This window comes from Pistacia vera, unplaced genomic scaffold (genome assembly GCF_008641045.1).
Source record: "Pistacia vera cultivar Batoury unplaced genomic scaffold, PisVer_v2 Contig1099, whole genome shotgun sequence".
NCBI lineage: Eukaryota > Viridiplantae > Streptophyta > Magnoliopsida > Sapindales > Anacardiaceae > Pistacia > Pistacia vera.
In genome coordinates, this window is record NW_022195136.1 from 100330 (window position 1) to 117917 (window position 17588).

Here is a 17588-nt window from a genome sequence, read left to right on the forward strand (position 1 = left end):
GTCCATATGCTAGGGACGGGCGTCCATATAATATGGACGCCCGTCCATAAAAAGTTGTGTTGTTTTAGAAAAATAAAAACAATGGACGCCCGTCCAAATTTTTTGGACGGGCATCCATCTTTTTGGACGGGCGTCCATATAAAAGCTTTTATCCACTGAAACCATGATGAGCTTGTGGACTGCGTCACGCTTTTATCCACTGAAACCATGATGAGCTTTTATTTCTAGAATTTTAGGGAGATTTGTAATTTTATCATTATCCTAGGGGAATTAATTTTATTAACCCTTTATATTTCAGTCCACAAGCTCATCATGGTTTCAGTGGATAAAAGCTCCTTACCACCCTAGCTCATCAACAAATCATCAGCTTAAAACGAAAGCTAAGTACCTGTTTCGCCTTTTTTTCTTCTTTGCGCTTCCTCTCCTCTTCTCTCTGCTTATTCTTCAGCTCCTTCTTGCGAGCATTGAACACGCACACAACCCCACATGAAAAAATCAATAAGCTAAAATTTGACTTAAAAAAAAAAAAGACGAAACTCAAATGAGACAATAAGACTTTAAAAAAAAAAAATCCCAGATAAAAAAGAGAGAAAAAAAAAAAGACAAAGCCCAAGTGTAAGAGGCACTGTCTCACTTTAACATGCAAAAGTAACATGAAAAGCAGGTACTTTTTCATCACGGCGATTGGCAGAGTTATTGTTGAAAAATGAATCTTTTTGGTAGAAAATGAAGATCGGCAGCAAGATTGGCTGCAGGATTGGCAGCAAGATTGGCTGCAAGTTTGGCATGAAGAGTCTTGAAGACACGAAGAAATTCCAGAGAAGAAGATGCGGCAGCATTGAAGAAATTCTAGAGAAGAAGATGCCGCGGCATTGAAGAAATTACGTCGCCGCATGACCTGCATGACAACCGTTGAAAAACTGTTCAATAGCAAGGATGTTTCTGAGTTATGTGCTGTTGGACGGGCGTCCATATTATATTGACGCCCGTCCATAAATGAGTTATGTGCTTTTGGACGGATGTCCATATTATATGGACGCCCGTCCAAAAAGATGGATGCCCGTCCAAAAAATTTGGACGGGCGTCCATTGTTTTTTTTCTAAAACAACACAACTTTTTATGGACGGGTCCATATATATGGATGTCCGTCCCTAGCATATGGACGCCCGTCCATATAACATGGACTGTCGTCCAAAATTATGGACGGCCGTCCACAATGGATGGACGGCCGTCCCTAAGCTTTTACAAATTTTTATTTTTATTTAATAGGCGGGTCGTCCATGTTATATGGAAGACCGTCCCTTGTATATGGACGCCCGTCCATATAACATGGACGGGCGTCCATGTGAGTGAACGGCCTCCAAATTTGATGACGGCCGTTCACTAGAAAAAAATATAAAGAAATGGAAAAACGCGTTCACGTTGGCCAGTACAAAAATTCGGTGCAAATATTTCGGTCCCGTAGTGTTATTGATTTTTAATGTGTGTCCTAATGGCATAATTTAAATTTAAAGACGTTAAAAAAAAAATTAATATATCAATCACATGTTAAGACAACCCAGTTAATTTTGAAATTGAGAGTGACTTTGTTAGTTTATGTAACTGGGAACAAACGTTTCTAAGTCATAGATGAGAGGGGTGAAGGTAATTTTTCGAGAAAATAAAAATTGATTGTGATGTGATGTAATTGGATTGCACGGTCACGTGTCACACAGCCGTACTTTCTTCTTATATAATAAAAAAAAATTAATCTGATCAATAATGGATGAAGATACAGTATCGACTGTGAGAATAGTAGTAACCAAATAAACCCTGAAACCAAGCAACTCTGATAATGGCAACCCCGATCCCAAGTCGTCAGCTTTTCATCAACGGTGAATGGAGAGAACCTGTCTTGAAGAAGCGCATCCCTATCATCACACCGCTACCGAAGAAACCATCGGTTAGATCCCTTTTTTTATTTTTATACATTTCAGTCCTATTTTTGTGCGTCGCTAGCTATTCTTTCTCTGATTCGCAAAGCTTTAACTTAACTTAACTCAGCGTTGTGTGAGTTTCTACTGTTTTATCATTCTTGACATCAATTTCTTTCAGTTGTGTTTCTTCATTTTAATTTCTAGACTTTGATGTATTATCGATTTGGTAGTTTGTGTATCTAAGATGATGATAAATAGTAATTATTGTTACTTGTTTAATTTTTTTTAATGTATCATTAAAGTTGAATTGATGCAACACTACGTTGAAATTTGCAGTTTTGAGTAATATGTGATGTGGTGTGGCAGGTGATATTCCGGCAGCTACTGCGGAAGATGTTGAGCTTGCAGTTGATGCTGCCCGAAAAGCACTTGCCAGAAACAAAGGCAAAGATTGGGCCTCCGCATCTGGGGCTGTTCGTGCCAAGTATTTGCGTGCTATTGCTGCCAAAGTATTAGATTTCCCTCTTATCAGTATTTCTCTGTTTCCTAATAACCCGATCAATCACCCCATCCAAGTTCAGAGTAGATTATATTCAAATATTCACAAACCAGCTAACACTGAATTGGATTATGTTTTAGCAAAACTCATTGTTTTGGAAACAAGAAAAGCCCTATATTATTTTGTTTTGAGTTTTTTATAGTTGACATTTTATGCAGGTACAGAGAGAAGTCCGAACTTGCAAAACTTGAATCAATTGATTGCGGGAAGCCACTGGAAGAAGCAGCATGGGACTTTGTATGGCTGTGGCACTATCGAAATATTAAGTTCAGTGTTTTGTTATTCATACTGTTGACAGTCTATGTTTTCCAGGATGATGTCGCTGGATGTTTTGAGTACTACGCAGACCTTGCTGAGGCTTTAGATGCAAAGCAAAAGGCTCCTGTTTCTCTTCTGGAGAATTTTAAGAGTTATGTTCTTCGGGAACCCATTGAGTTGTTGGGTTGATTACCCATGGTACTTCACTAGATTTTGACGATTTTTGTTGATTACTTTTTAAAAAGCCTGGCTTTCGTAACTAAGAATTGCCTTTTTTTGTGTTGAAGGAATTCCCAATGTTAATGGCTGTATGGAAAGTGGCTCCTGCCCTGGCTGCAGGATGTGCTGCAATATTAAAACCATCTGAATTGGCATGCTTTATGTCCTCACACTATGAGCATCAGTTTATATGTGATTAATCACATTGCATGCCTGTAATTATTTTTTAATTTCAGGACCTGTTTGGAGCTGGCCGATATATGTAAAGAGGTGGTCTTCCTGCCGGTGTTCTTAATATTCTAACTGGACTGGGCCCTGAAGCTGGTGCACCTTTGCATCTCATCCCCATGTGGACAAGTACCTTTTATCTTTTTTCATTTCTTTATTGCTTTAATGAATTTGATCTTAAATATATCCCAAAATTTGGCAATTTGGAGACATTGATGTTTTTATTTACTAAGTAATGCTCCTAAAATATTATATCATACAGATTGCATTTACTGGAAGCTCTGTGACTGGGAGCAAGATAATGACAGCTGCAGCTCAGATGCTTAGGACGCAAGTGCAAAAAAACACTTTTTTTTGCTGACATTTGCATTCTTCTTTTGCTGACATATATGTTGTTTTTTTTCCAGCCTGTTACTTTGGAGCTTGGGGAAAAAGCCCATTGTTGTATTTGAGGATGTTGATCTTGATAAGGTCAGCACTTTCTGGACATTCTAGGAATTTATTTCCGTGCTTCTCAGATTTTTCATTTTCTTTGATAGAAACAAATTGCTCGGATTCTCGTCATCTGATACTAATTAATTTCGAAAAATTAGTATATATTATTGAAGTTATTGATATTGCTATCAATTTACTCTTTGTCTATATTCAAACAGCTGCTGAATGGACCCTCTTTGGTTGCTTTTGCAAATGGTCAGATGTGTAGTGCACATCCCGCCTTATTGTACATGTAAGTGCCTATATGAATTTAAATGTCCTTTATACATTTATTGATTCCATTAAAATAGTCTCTGACAAATGTCAAAGGGCAGTTGGGCACATCAATTGGGTTAGTTTTTAACTTAAAGGCACTAATAACAACCCACTGATAATAGTAGTATAACGGACCACAAGCCGAGGAAAATGACAGCAGGACACTCTGCAAACAGAAAAGTCAATTTAGATGGAAAGGAAAAATTAGCATAGATTTTCAAGCTTGGTCAGCCACTTAATGATCTAAACAACAAACTCACTTAACTATATTAAACTAAATTAATATCACTGAATCAACTAATGAGAACTTTAAACAATGTGCCATCTTGCTAGTTATGAAACCTACTCTTAATCCAACTAACAAGATGACAAGATAACATACCTATTTAGTATTTCCTGCTTCTATGTAATTGGACAGAATCTAAGCTTGCTTGACATAACATTAGCATAACAGGTTGCTAACACAGCTTCATCTTTGTTTCTACTTCTTGATAGAGTAAACAAAAGTAGCTAATACCATAAATACCATTCTCCGAGCCTTCTGACAGATAAGAGGAATATGCCTGATGTGCCCAGTAGCACAATCAATTAAAAGCTTGTACTTGATGACTAACCAAAAGTAAAATGTTTCTATTACCATGAGTTAATTAATATATTGCATTCTGAATTTCCAGCTTGTTTTTCTTTGAATTTTTAATCACTTATAGAAGTATATATTGGACAATATATCTCAGGAAAGCATTGCAGCAGAATTTCTGGACAAGCTTGTGAAATGGGCCAAAAACATTAAGGTATCAGATCCATTCGAAGAAGGTTGCAGGCTTGGACCCATTGTTAGTGGAGGACAGGTAAGAATACTCAATTTTTAGGATGAATGGTTGAACGAAAGATATCTTCTTTTTTGTTTCATTTTCTATTTCTATTTAAGTTGATTGTTGATTTTTTTTGCGAAACTAAATTCCCCTGGACGTAATCTGTATCAGATTCAGCACCACAGTTTCTGTAACAATATGAATCCATTTCTTTGCTTGAAATATGATGCACGATTGGCTGTTGCATACTGATATAACTTAATGGATATGTTCATATTTACTTTTAGCATTTCTCTTAATTGAAAATGATCTTTCTAATATTTACTTAATCTGCTGTAGTATGAGAAAATATTGAAATTCATTTCAAACGCCAAGACTGAAGGTGCAACCATTTTGTACGGTGGGGCTCGTCCTCAGGTATGATCCTCTACTTTCATTGTCGGCAGTGCGTTCTTTCTCAATCAGTCATGATAGCCATTCATTTCTCAAATGATTGGCAGCATTTGAAGAAGGGATTTTTCATTGAGCCAACCATCATAACTGATATAACTACATCTATGGAAATTTGGAGAGAAGAGGTTTTTGGACCTGTTCTCTGTGTTAAAACATTTAGTACTGAAGATGAAGCCATTGAATTGGCAAATGACACCCAGTGAGTTGATTTTTTTTCTTTTTCTACTAAGAATATATATTTTGGATTTCTTTTCTTTTTCCTTTCTTCATTTCCCAAGTTATGTTCTGAATATCTATGTTCGACAGTTATGGCTTAGGTGCTGCTGTGATTTCCAATGATTTGGAAAGGTGTGATCGTGTAAGCAAGGTGAGACTTCTGAAGTAATATGCAAGCATACAGCTTAAGATAATCATGTTAAAATTAGTTTATATAGATGTAACACCCCGGCCCACTGTCAAGATATTGTCCTCGGATTTCTCTCTTACCCACCTCAAATAGTGGGTCCCAGAGCATGTTCCCTTGATTTGAACCCATGACTTCATCATTGGAAATGAAACAAGAGTACAAATTGAGTACTGTTACTCTTGATTTGTTTCCAAGGATGAAGTCCTAGGTTTGAATTAAGGGGGATGCGCTGTGAGCCCTACCATATGAGGTGGATAAAAGACAAAAATCTAACAATATCTTGACAGTGGGCCAAGCTGTTGAAACAGTCTATCTGATTTGATGAGTAAATGGTTTTTCTTTGATTGCTTTCTGCAGTCTTTCCAGGCGGGTGTTGTATGGATCAACTGCTCACAGCCATGCTTTTGTCAAGCTCCATGGGGAGGGAAAAAACGTAGTGGTTTTGGGCGTGAATTAGGAGAATGGTATGTTCTCTTTATTCGGATAGAAATGGTACAAGTACTGTGAATATTTTGAGTAGGACCTAAGTAGTTATGGGAAGTTCTCTCTTTTCATTTTATTTATTTATCTCTATCCTATAAATATATTCTCATGTGTATGTCAAATTATTGTTTGTATACTGCTGATACTATTAACTTAGTTTTCTGGTTGGCTTTTTGCAGGGGACTTGATAATTACTTGAGTGTGAAGCAGGTGACTCAGTATGTCTCTGATGAACCATGGGGATGGTACCAATCTCCTTCAAAGCTGTGAGTGTCCCTGAAACAGAAATTGGAAATCACATGTGTACCAAATGAGAGAGAACAAGGTTAGAGTGATGTAGTTTACTAAGGTCTATGTAAAAGACCTTGTAATAATATAGAAAGGTGAAATGGCAGAACTCGTTTGTGAGAATATTTGTTTGCCATTTGTGTTTTTCTTGCAAAGTCTTCAGGCTACCAAGGGTTGTGGCTCCAATTTTCCCCCAACCTTTGTGGAGTGTGACTATAATTGCATGGCATTAACCTATTTGGTGCCTGCGCATGCCATTGAGCGAATGGTTTTGTAATGGTAGTCTACGCTTAGACTACCTAACAACTAACAAGGCCCCATTGGCATGCTTTGTTGATTAATAAGGAGAAAACTTTAGTAGTACTATTCTCTCATGGTATCCTTTTCAGAGCCCCATAGTCATTTGTGTCTGAGCTGCATCCTTGTCAGACGTCATTATTTCTTGATTCAATCCATGCTTTGTTTAGACTTTGGACAAGCTCAATGCTTCGTTTAATGACATTCACATTGTTACTGGGCACATGAGGGAATTATAGGCGTCCCAATTTAACTGCCATTAACTTGATTTTGTTTCAGTAAAATCTTGGTTAATCTTTAGCTTTAAGCTAGCTAATAATGTCTGGCTGGAAATGTAAGCACGATGCAAAATGAAATTCCTGTACATCATCAACACCTGACCAGCAACAATGGCTACCTCTTTTCACTTCTCTAACCAAGATACGATTTATTTTCACATGGATAGGTCTACATCTTCCATCTTTCTCGAACTTCGATAATGTACTTGGAACCTTTTTATTCTTAATTTGGAAGCAAGTTCATACATGATGGTAGTCTATGACTGCCAACTCGAAATCTGAGTCGGTCAATGCTTCATCAACAAAACAGTGCTTCAAAAATGTGGGCTAAATTCATTTTCTTCTGGTGGTAAGTAATCCAATAAATTTATGAATATGATTGGAATTTGGGGGTGATGAAGGTGAATAAATACATAACACATCTGCACCACACAAGAGTTGATTCCCATGGATATTCTCTTTTCATTAAGATACTGATTGTGAATGGAATTTTTAATAGCAAGTGCAAATGCTCTTTACACATATTCAAATCAAATTAAAGCCTCAGAGGCACCACGAGCGTACGGAAAATATTCAATTTTATCCTTCAAACTTATTCCTCCTGTCATTCAGCATCCACATCCTTTTACTGTTCCTAAACAAAAAGCTAAATTTGGGAACTTTCGTATGTTTTTCATTTTGGTTTTTTATAATAATATCTTTCTCAATAATTTATTATATAATATAAACCTATTTTTATAAACATTACTTGAGCAAGAATGGGAATTTTCAGTGCGTCAAATAGGAAAGGGTCTCCTGTCCTATATGATGCAATGCAAATGATTGCGTTTGATTACATAAAAGGGTCCTGAGCACGTAGAAGATGATTTGATGCATATATAAAACTCAAGGTGGTAGGCCATGTTCAATATATATATAATTTATAGAAGGCAACAAGTCAAAACCATTGGCGCTAACGAGGTAAATTTCTCAACTAGATCGGAAAGAGCCCCCACTTGATAAGCGAGAAAAAACATGTCGAAAGGAAACTTCGTTGGTTGTCTTTGCTTCTTATGTTGTCTTCGCCACACCTTCATCTAACCCTTTTAACTCTTTAACCACACTTTATTTGGATCTTTACTTGCATTTTACTCATACGTTTCACTCAGAAGTCAGAACAATACTAACCATAGCCCATAGGTCCATAACCCCATTCTATTTCTTTCTCTTTTATATATATATATATATATTTATCTATTTCTCTCCACTCACAACACACACAGAAATTATATTTATTTATATATGGTAAAAATACCGATATTTTTGGAATTTTGGGCCTTACTGTGAGCTTATTTGTTTTTTAGTGAGGTCAATGGTCCCTTTCTGAGCTACACAGAGTCACTTATATTTGCTCATTTGGGTTCTTGAATGAATTGACATTGTGTGTTTCATTATCTAACCTGAGTTTTTGATTTGAAGATCTGAGTTTGTGTTGAATTTTGGAGATGGGAACCTCAGAGGATAGAGTCGTTGCTGTGATCATGGTGGGCGGTCCCACGAAAGGTAATTGAATTGTGATGTTTGATTTCATTTCATTTACAGTTTTAATATTTGTGGGATCATTTTCAATTTTGGATGTGTTAACCAATCTTCACTATATTGGGAACATTTGTTATCTGGTTTGAATTTAGATATGATTGATAATGAAGCTTGATTGGTGTTGAAGTAATTGGATATGAAACGAAAATTTTCATTGAATTTTGTTGAAAACTTTTAAAATTACAGGTACCCGATTCCGGCCCCTGTCACTGAATATTCCTAAGCCTCTTTTTCCTTTAGCTGGAGAGCCAATGGTCCATCATCCGATTTCTGCTTGTAAAAGAGTATATTCTTGGATCCTCACTTAAAAGTAAATCCCTGTTTATTATTTGAAGAGTGCTTGAGATTGCTTTTTCTGTTACAGATTCCAAACCTTGCACAGATCTATCTTGTTGGATTCTATGAGGAGCGGTGAATTTGCATTGTATGTTTCCTCAATCTCAATGAGCTTAAGGTCCCTGTGGTAAACTTCTTGCTGTTCTTCTGGTCTATTTCTATTTCCAGTTTTTCAAGTGTTTGGTTAAATTTCAGTGAATTCTTGGTTTAATGTTGTTGTTAGATATTTGAGGGAAGACAAGCCTCATGGTTCAGCTGGTGCGCTTTATAACTTTAGAGATCTGATCATGGAAGATAGCCCGGTTATTACATAACCTAATTATTTTGGTGTAGCATACTGTTTGTTGCTAAACATTTCAATCTTTAAAAATTCCTTGTACCTTTTCTCTAATATATAGAACATTGTTGCATGCTTAAGTGTAATATATTTAGTAGATTATAGTTGTTTTTCTTTTTATTAGAATGTGATTAGCAATTATTTTGTCAACCGTCTCATTCTTCCTGTGAACTGCGATGTTTGCTGCGTTTTCCACTGCCAGAAATGCTGGTAACTATCTTCTTTTCTCCTAGAGTGGATTTTCTTCTCCTTCCTTTATGAATAGTTGAATCTATACCAATTAGTGGTTTCCTGAATGTCATGTATGAATGATCCAAGTAAAGCAACAACTTCAATCAAATTATAAGTTGCTATTTTAAGTTTTATGGTGTTCTCAGTTTTCACAGAGCTGTAATTGCTGTTTTTTTGTTTCCTTAATATTTTCAGATGCTCACAAAAGATATGGTGGCATGGGAACTATACAGTCATCAGGGTTAGTGAAGACACGCACAAGATATTGTAAGATGAATTTTATTTCAAAATTTTCTCATCTCTATATTGGTTGTCACTCTTATTTTATGTGCAGGTTTCTGCTGAGTCAGCCAGCCAGTTCGGTGAATTAGTTGCTGATCCAGTTACCAATGAATTGTTGCATTACACAGAGGAAACCTGAACTTTTGTATGTACAATATCAGAGAACTTTTACTTCTTAACATGTCAATAAACTTTCTATTGCATAACTGTTCATGAAATTTTGAAATAGTTTATTGCTTGTCGTTCTATTTTTGTCGTTACTTATTTTTTGTTTGTAAGTTCTTAACAGTTGTGTTTTAATGTAGGTAAGTGACCGCATAAATTGTGGTGTGTATGTATTTACATCAGATATCTTTACTGCCATCCAGGGTGTTTCATCACAACTGAAACACAGAGGTCGGTGATACTAAACTGTCAGTTTGACGCCAGACTGATTAAGTTAAAAAGTTCATGTAGTTTAATACATACTTTTAACCGATGTGACTGCACAACACATGGCCTTAGTAGAAATCAAAATTAAGTTTAATCAAGTTTTTGACACATTTATTTGAATTATTGCTATCTGAGAATTTCGAGACATTGACATTTGTATTCGTATGTTACAAATTATCTTTTGTCTCATTTTTCTATTTCTGGCGTTGATCTACAAAACCAATTTCTTTTTTCGTCATTTGCAGAAAATCTGAGACGTGTATCCAGCTTTGAAGCACTTCAGTCAGCTACGAGGTATATCTGTTTTCTGGTTCTCAAAATTTTCACTGTTTAGTTTTCTGATTCTTCAGGTGTTACCTACAGCATTAACAGATGACTTGGTATATATTAACTATTAATAAACACATAATATGTTTTACACCCTCCATGAGCAGGGCTGGGTGTCATTGGAAATTGAAATCTTGATAATACAGTAAGCACTAGGCATTCCTTGGTGAAGAGATTTACCCAATGTTTTTATTTAGAAGCTAATTCTAAACTTGGGAAGATAATGTCACTTTTGTAAGTTTCTTATTTGAAAGATTATATAATTCATGTCAACTTGCCCTAACATGAGGTCCTTTAACAGGAGCTTTCCAACAGATTTTGTTAGATTGGACCAAGATATCCTGTCACCTCTTGCAGGAAAGAAGCAGTTATATACATACGAGACCATGGATTTCTGGGAACAAATTAAAACTCCTGGGTAAGCTAAGCAATTGAGCATGTTAGTTCGTTACAAAACACCTACAACACCCCCCTCGCTCCTCTTCTCTGCCAACCAGCAAAGAACAGTGACAAACCAGAAACCAAAATTATCAAGAAACCGGCAAAATGAAAATCAGAACTGAAAGCTCTTCAAGTAGGACCTGATTTTCTTTTTCTTGATAATACCTGCAGAATGTCACTGAAATGTTCTGGCTTGTATCTTTCCCAATTCCGGCGCACTTCTCCCCATGTTTTGGCTAGTGGAGATGGTACCAAAAATGCCACCATTATCGGTGATGTGTATGTTCATCCATCAGCAAAAGTACATCAAACAGCTAAGGTATTCTTTTCATTACTTCCAGTAAAGCATTGTTGGATGGTCTGGAAGAAAGTTGCATGACTTAGAATTCTTAAAGAAGTCAAATTCCAAGTGTCTTAATGTTACATGGCAATGATATCTTGGCTATGAAACTGTGCTGTATTTCTGCTTCACCCATCCCCGCTTTTCTTCTGTGGGATCCATTTTTTGCTCTTTTTTCTTGTCTTGTTTCCAAATTATTATTAATTAACTGCGCTGAAGTGAGCATATGGACTAGAGAACCAATGTTCCCATAGTTCGCATTGTTTTCCTTCATAATTTTTCTACTTCCAAGTTTGGAATATATTTGACTTTTGTGCAATGATGGAAACAGATTGGTCCCAATGTCTCAATATCTGCTAATGCTCGTATAGGAGCAGGAGTTAGGCTCATAAGTTGTATCATCCTAGACGGAGTTGAAATCATGGTATGTAAACAAATAAAAAATTGTATAGAATTTAAAGAAAGTCAAAACTTCTAACTTGGGACATGTATATCCGTTTATCAGGAAAATGCAGTCGTCACGAATGCAATTGTCGGGTGGAAATCTTCAATCGGGCGATGGTCCCGTGTCCAGGTAAGTTTTTAAGTATCAGTTACTTCAGTGAATTTACTTTTAGCTTCATTCAGAAATGCTTCTGGACTGTCTATTGTCGGTGCATTACTGATGACATAAACGATCTTTTCTTTTATTTATGTCACAAACTGTACTGGTTAATATTTGCTTATGGTACAAATCCTTGCAGTCTTTGTGTTTTTATTCTTTCTTTATATTCTGCATCTGACAAAGTAACTTACAGGCTCAAGGAGATTACAATGCTAAACTCGGGATTACAATCCTTGGTATCTTCTTAATGCCTTCTCCCTCCTCGCTCTTTTCTTTCTTTTTTAACACTATTGGGATAAATTTACATTATAATAAACATTGGCCCACAACTCAATCTATCAAACTTTCTCTTACAACCTTGATATAACAGTTTACAATTAATCAGTTTGCAATTGAACAAACGAGATTTATAACGAGCAGACAAAACCTAATTGCGAACTTCTACGTCGGTTGTGAGAAGTTTGTAAGATTGAGTTATAAGTATAGTATTGCTCTTTACATTAACCCTACATAATCTGCATTGTAAAAAATTATGATCCAGGTGAAGCTGTGTCTGTTGAAGATGAAGTGGTGGTGACCAACAGCATTGTCCTTCCAAACAAGACACTCAATGTCAGTGTTCTAGAGGAAATCATTCTTTAATAGAGATGAAACACATCTCGCATCTATGTATGCGCACCATTGGGCTCTTTCTCCTTATGGTTGTAATAATTGCTCTTACTGGTTTTCAAGTAGGGAAACCACTATTTATTTCAATTAGTTTATTACCCATTTGTAAATTGACGCTTTCTAGATGAGAATAAAATTTTAACGATTTGGCTATTCTACCACTGTTAAAACTGGAAGACTTCCAAATGAAAATGAATAGGGAAGTAAAACATGAATATAAGGACCTGTGTAATTCGTAAGGAAAGAATCATGTTGAAAGGGGAATTGCATAATGAAGAGTATCACTGTTCTCAAAATGACAAGTACATCCTGTTGCTCCTCAGGATGATTAACAACAATCTTCTCTGTAAAGGATATTTCATGAATATGACCAGCTTAATATTACATACCCAACAAGCACCACCACAGGGATCTGGGCGTACACCATTACTGGAGCGTCACCAACCACATCTGATGCACTACAATCAGTTCTGATATCTTCAATGATGCTGATACCCAAATCTACAAAAATCTACAACTGAGGACTCAGTGGCTGAAGATTTAATATGTTGAACAATTCTCCCTCCAGTAGGTCAAAATTTAGATTGATTAAGCATTTTACCTTTTTTTTTTTTTTTTTGGCAGAACTAGTGAAAGATGAAATTAACTTTTGTACAATAAGGTTATCAACTTAACTAAGTTATATACACCATAATGGACAGAAACAACTCGCAAAAGGTTTGACATGTAGGGTAGAATAATCCTCTTAATCTTTGCACCTAACATATCGATTTTCAAATTGAAGATAATTATAGCACCCAGTATATGACATCAGAATAAAAGGAAGCAAACAAACCTCAAAACTGATCACAGCCATACCATTAATGCTTCCAATATTTGATTGCCCCCATATAGAGAATGGTACTCTGTTTTCCGTCAAAGACTGATAGAGGTATGAATCCTCCAATATGGGGTCTAAAGACCGTCAATACCTCAATACAGCACACATGATAACAGTCTTAGTCTTTGGACTGCTAGAAAAGGAAGCAGAAGAAACCCCAAGTCCAGTGCCCATTGAATTCCTCATTCAATCATATGATGCATGATGCATCCATAGGGAAAAGGAGCAAGCCGTCCTCTGAATGTCAAAGAGTCAGAAATAGTCCAGGGTCATCAACAAATCTGAATGCAAACGGTCTTCACAATTTGAATTGACGAGGAAAACGGCCACATCTGCTCTGCAGTCTCAAAATCTCTTTAGCTAAACCTTGATTACCTGTTAGTAGAAGCCCATTCAAAATCCGGTTCAAAGTGAACTTCCTAGGCATGAATCCTCTATCAACCATCTCAATCAACAACTTCCCAGCAACCAACAAATCATCAGATTTCTTCCTCACAAACATTGCACTTATCAAAATATTGTATGTATCTAAATTTGGCAAGCAATCTCCAGTACCCATCTTCTCAAACAAATCTAAACCCTTCTCAACATCTCCCGCATCACAAAAGTACCTAATCATAATATTGTACGTCTGTACATTTGGCTCACACTCATCATCCTTCATTCTTCCCATAAATTCCATAGCTCTTTCCATTTCACCTGCATGACACAACCCTCTAATCACCACATTATAAGTCGTCAAATTGGGCACATAACCCTTCCTCACCATCTCCTCAAAAAGCACTACAGCATTCTCAACAGAATCCTTTTTACACAAAACTTGAATCAGAGCATTATAAGTTGCAACTGATGGGAGCACAGCCTCCTTAATCATCCCATCAAAAACCTTTCGAGCTCGCTTAATTTCACCCACAACACCAAACCCATGAACCACAGTGGTGTAAGTAACAACATCCATTTCACATTTCCTCTTCTTCATCTCCAAAAAGAACCTCCAACCTTCTTCAATTTGACCAGCTCTAAAATACCCTTTAAGCATTATATTATAAGTCGTCAAATTGGGTTCTAATCCTCTATCAACCATTTCCGTCAAAATCTCCAAAGCCTTTCCAGTCATCTTAACCAAACACCACCCATTTGCAATTACATTATAACTAACAACATCAGCCTTAAATTTACCCCTAAAAATCTTAAACAAGTTGTAAGCTTTCTCAACTTTCTTTTCTTTACACAACACATCAAGAATGGTATTAAAAGAAGTCAAACTTTGACCACAACCATGTTCATGCATTGACAGAAAAAGCTTTACTGCTCTATCAGCTTTCCCAGCAGAGGCGTACCTTTCAGCAATGATTGCAAATGTCTTTGGGGTGGGGCCCAGGCGGAGGGATTTCATCCGGTGCACGAGGGTCCATACAGTTTTGTAGTCGCGCAGGCGAGCTGCGAGGTCAACGGCGTGGTCAAAGGAGGAGAGAGAGTGAGAGTAGGTTGGGTGATAGGAGAGGACGGTGAAGAAGTGGAGAGCCTTATAGGCATGGTTCCAGAGGCGTTTGATAATTTGGTCGACAAGCTCTGGAGTCCAGGGGAGAGTAGGGGAGTGGAGGGTTTGGGTTAGGGTTTGTGGGTTAGTCGAAGTGAGGATGAGGCTGACTATGGCGGTTGGTTCGGCTGCCGGTGGTGACGGTGACGGTGTAAGGGTGGTGGTGAAGGGTGAGTGAAGAGAGAGACGCTTACTATGGTGAGGGGGTATTTTCAGTAAAGTAAACATTTGGGCTCACATTCCAATTCGCATGCATAAATCGCACTACCTTATTTAGTATTTAAAAACTCCTTTGTGTAAATTTCTCTTTTTCAGATAGACCTGAACACTTCACAAATACAATGTGTCAAATCTTCGTCCAAATTATGGAAGTTAGCAACTTTAACTAGTTAAACCTAATGGTCATAAGAATTCTACTAAAGTAAGTTAATTTTGTATGCGATTTACACTTGACTTCTTTTTGTTTGTTTTGGGTAACTAGGATGTCTAAGCTAACTTATGCACCCCTCAATTAATCCCGAAAGTCTATTGAACTCCTTACAAGCCCAAAATGACCAAATAAGCACTATTTTAAAACCCGGTCTGGCCTGACTGGTTTAAACAATGTTGGACTTATCGACTACTTCAGCATTAATGGGTTACGCAGACGCATTCGAGGGTCCCGCTAAAGGATTTCTTTAAGTTATTAATTTCTCATTGGGTTGGGCTTAGGAATATGAATACTTGTAAAACTAGGTTTTGTCACTTAAACCTAGTATATAAACATATTTTTCTCTTGTTATAAATGTGATAGTAATCATAGGGCAATTCATTCACTGTAAACAAGAGAGGTGAGAAAATATTACAATAATATTGACTCGGCTAGACGTAGTCCATATTGGGTGAACAAGGGTAAATCGCGCGTGTTATTTTCTTTGTGTTTACTGTCTGTGATTTGCTTTATTGTTATTTTGTTCTCGCTGTTGTCTCTATTTCGTTCAATTAGTATCAGAGCTTTCAGGTTTTGTTAGATTGTGATTTAGAGATGGCAGGATCAAAGGTTGAGATTGAGAAGTTCGACGGCAAACGCTTCGAGCTTTTGAAACTACGGATTAAGGATCTTCTCGTTGATAGGAATCTATGGGGTGCAATTGTGAATGATAGGTCGACAGTCAGGACAGTCACTATTACGACGAGTGAAACGTCTGGAACTGCAGCGTCAAGTACGCCTGGGTCTAAACTTGCAACGACATCTAGAGGAGAATTATCAGCGACTGATCATGCCGCACTTGCTGAATAGGACAAGATGGATCAGAAAGCCAAAGGTTTGATTCGCATATGTCTTGAGGACTCCGTTTTAACAAATGTGATGGATCAGGATACGGTTAAGGGTTTATGGCAGAAGCTGGAAAATATGTATTTGAGCAAGTCTTTGGTGAACATGTTGTTCCGTCGCAAGAAACTCTACAATCTCTATATGCATGATGGGGATTCTTTTGCTGCACACCTGGATAGTTTATTACTTTGGTGAATCAACTGTTGGCTGTGGATGTACAACTCACTGAAGCTGAGAAAGTGGTAACATTGTTATGCTCGCTGCCTGATACGTGAGACAACCTGATTGTTGCGATTTGGTGGTGGAGGATCGACACAGATGTTATGGGAATCTATATGTTCTACATTGTTAGCAGAGGATATGCGGCGAAGAGGTTCAGAGGGTTCGTCTAGGGATGCTCTAACTGCTAGGGGACGAAACCTTGATAGGAATTCTAATAAGTCTGGCGACAGGGGAAAGTCGCAAGGTAGATCTAAGAGCAAGGATAAAGGTAAGATTAAATGCTGGAGATGTTAGGAATTTGGGCGTTTCAAGAAAGATTGCAGAAACAAACCGATAAAGGGGAAGGAAGTTGAAACCTCGTAAAACGAGAATCAGATGGTGATATGTATGTGGCTACTGCGTGTATGGCTGGATCAGACCAATCAGTCTGGTATGTTGATACTAGTGCGTCATTCCATATGACATCTCACAAGGAATGGTTTTGTGAGTATGAGACATACAATGGAGGAAACATTTTGTTAGGAGATGATACTACTGTGAAGATTATTAGCCGGTGGGAAAATCAGGTTGAGGTTGCATGATGGTTCAGTGAGGACGCTCCCTGAAGTGATGCACATCCCTGGTATGAGTAGATTTCTACTCTCTGTTGGAACAATGGCTGACGCAGGTATAGTATTTAGTTGTGACAGAACATCCTACAAGATAACTCGAGGATATATGGTTATTGCATGAGGAGTGCAACATGGAACACTTTACAGGCTGCGGGCATCAGTTGTAAGAAATTCCTCTTTGGGTGGTTATGTTTCGAAAAAGGAGCCTGAAAAAGAAATTGATTTTGCAACATTGTGGCATCAATGAATGAGGCACACTGGGGAGACGACTTTGTCTACTTTAGTAACTCAGAAAATGGCTGAAGGTATTCCTAATTGTTCCATGAGTTTTGGGTTTTATGAGGAATGTTTACAAGGCAAGCAGAATCAGGTCAGTTTTCAGTCGACATGCATAAGAGCAACAAAAATTATAGAGTTAATTCATAGTGACTGACATTTTTGGGCCCACTCCAATGGAATCTGTTGGTAAATCCAGGTATTACATATCTTTCATTGA

At 37.3% G+C, this 17588-nt stretch overlaps 1 protein-coding gene and 2 pseudogenes across 1 annotated transcript; 2 read left to right on the forward strand and 1 right to left on the reverse strand.

The window, feature by feature from the left end:
- Positions 1-1776: 1776 nt before the first annotated feature.
- On the forward strand, positions 1777-6735 carry LOC116138004 (annotated as a pseudogene).
- Positions 6736-8237: 1502 nt separating this feature from the next.
- Positions 8238-12678, forward strand: LOC116137930 (annotated as a pseudogene).
- A 448-nt stretch (positions 12679-13126) lies between these two features.
- On the reverse strand, positions 13127-15182 carry LOC116137910 (pentatricopeptide repeat-containing protein At1g74900, mitochondrial-like). Its single transcript, XM_031423610.1, has one exon. It carries the CDS (start codon positions 15170-15172, stop codon positions 13703-13705), a length of 1470 nt encoding a protein of 489 aa, XP_031279470.1. The 5' UTR covers positions 15173-15182; the 3' UTR covers positions 13127-13702.
- Positions 15183-17588: the final 2406 nt, after the last annotated feature.

Bases quoted from the DNA above. Each gene is read 5' to 3' on its own strand.
- LOC116137910 (XM_031423610.1), bottom strand. From the start codon at position 15,172: ATGTTTACTTTACTGAAAATACCCCCTCACCATAGTAAGCGTCTCTCT.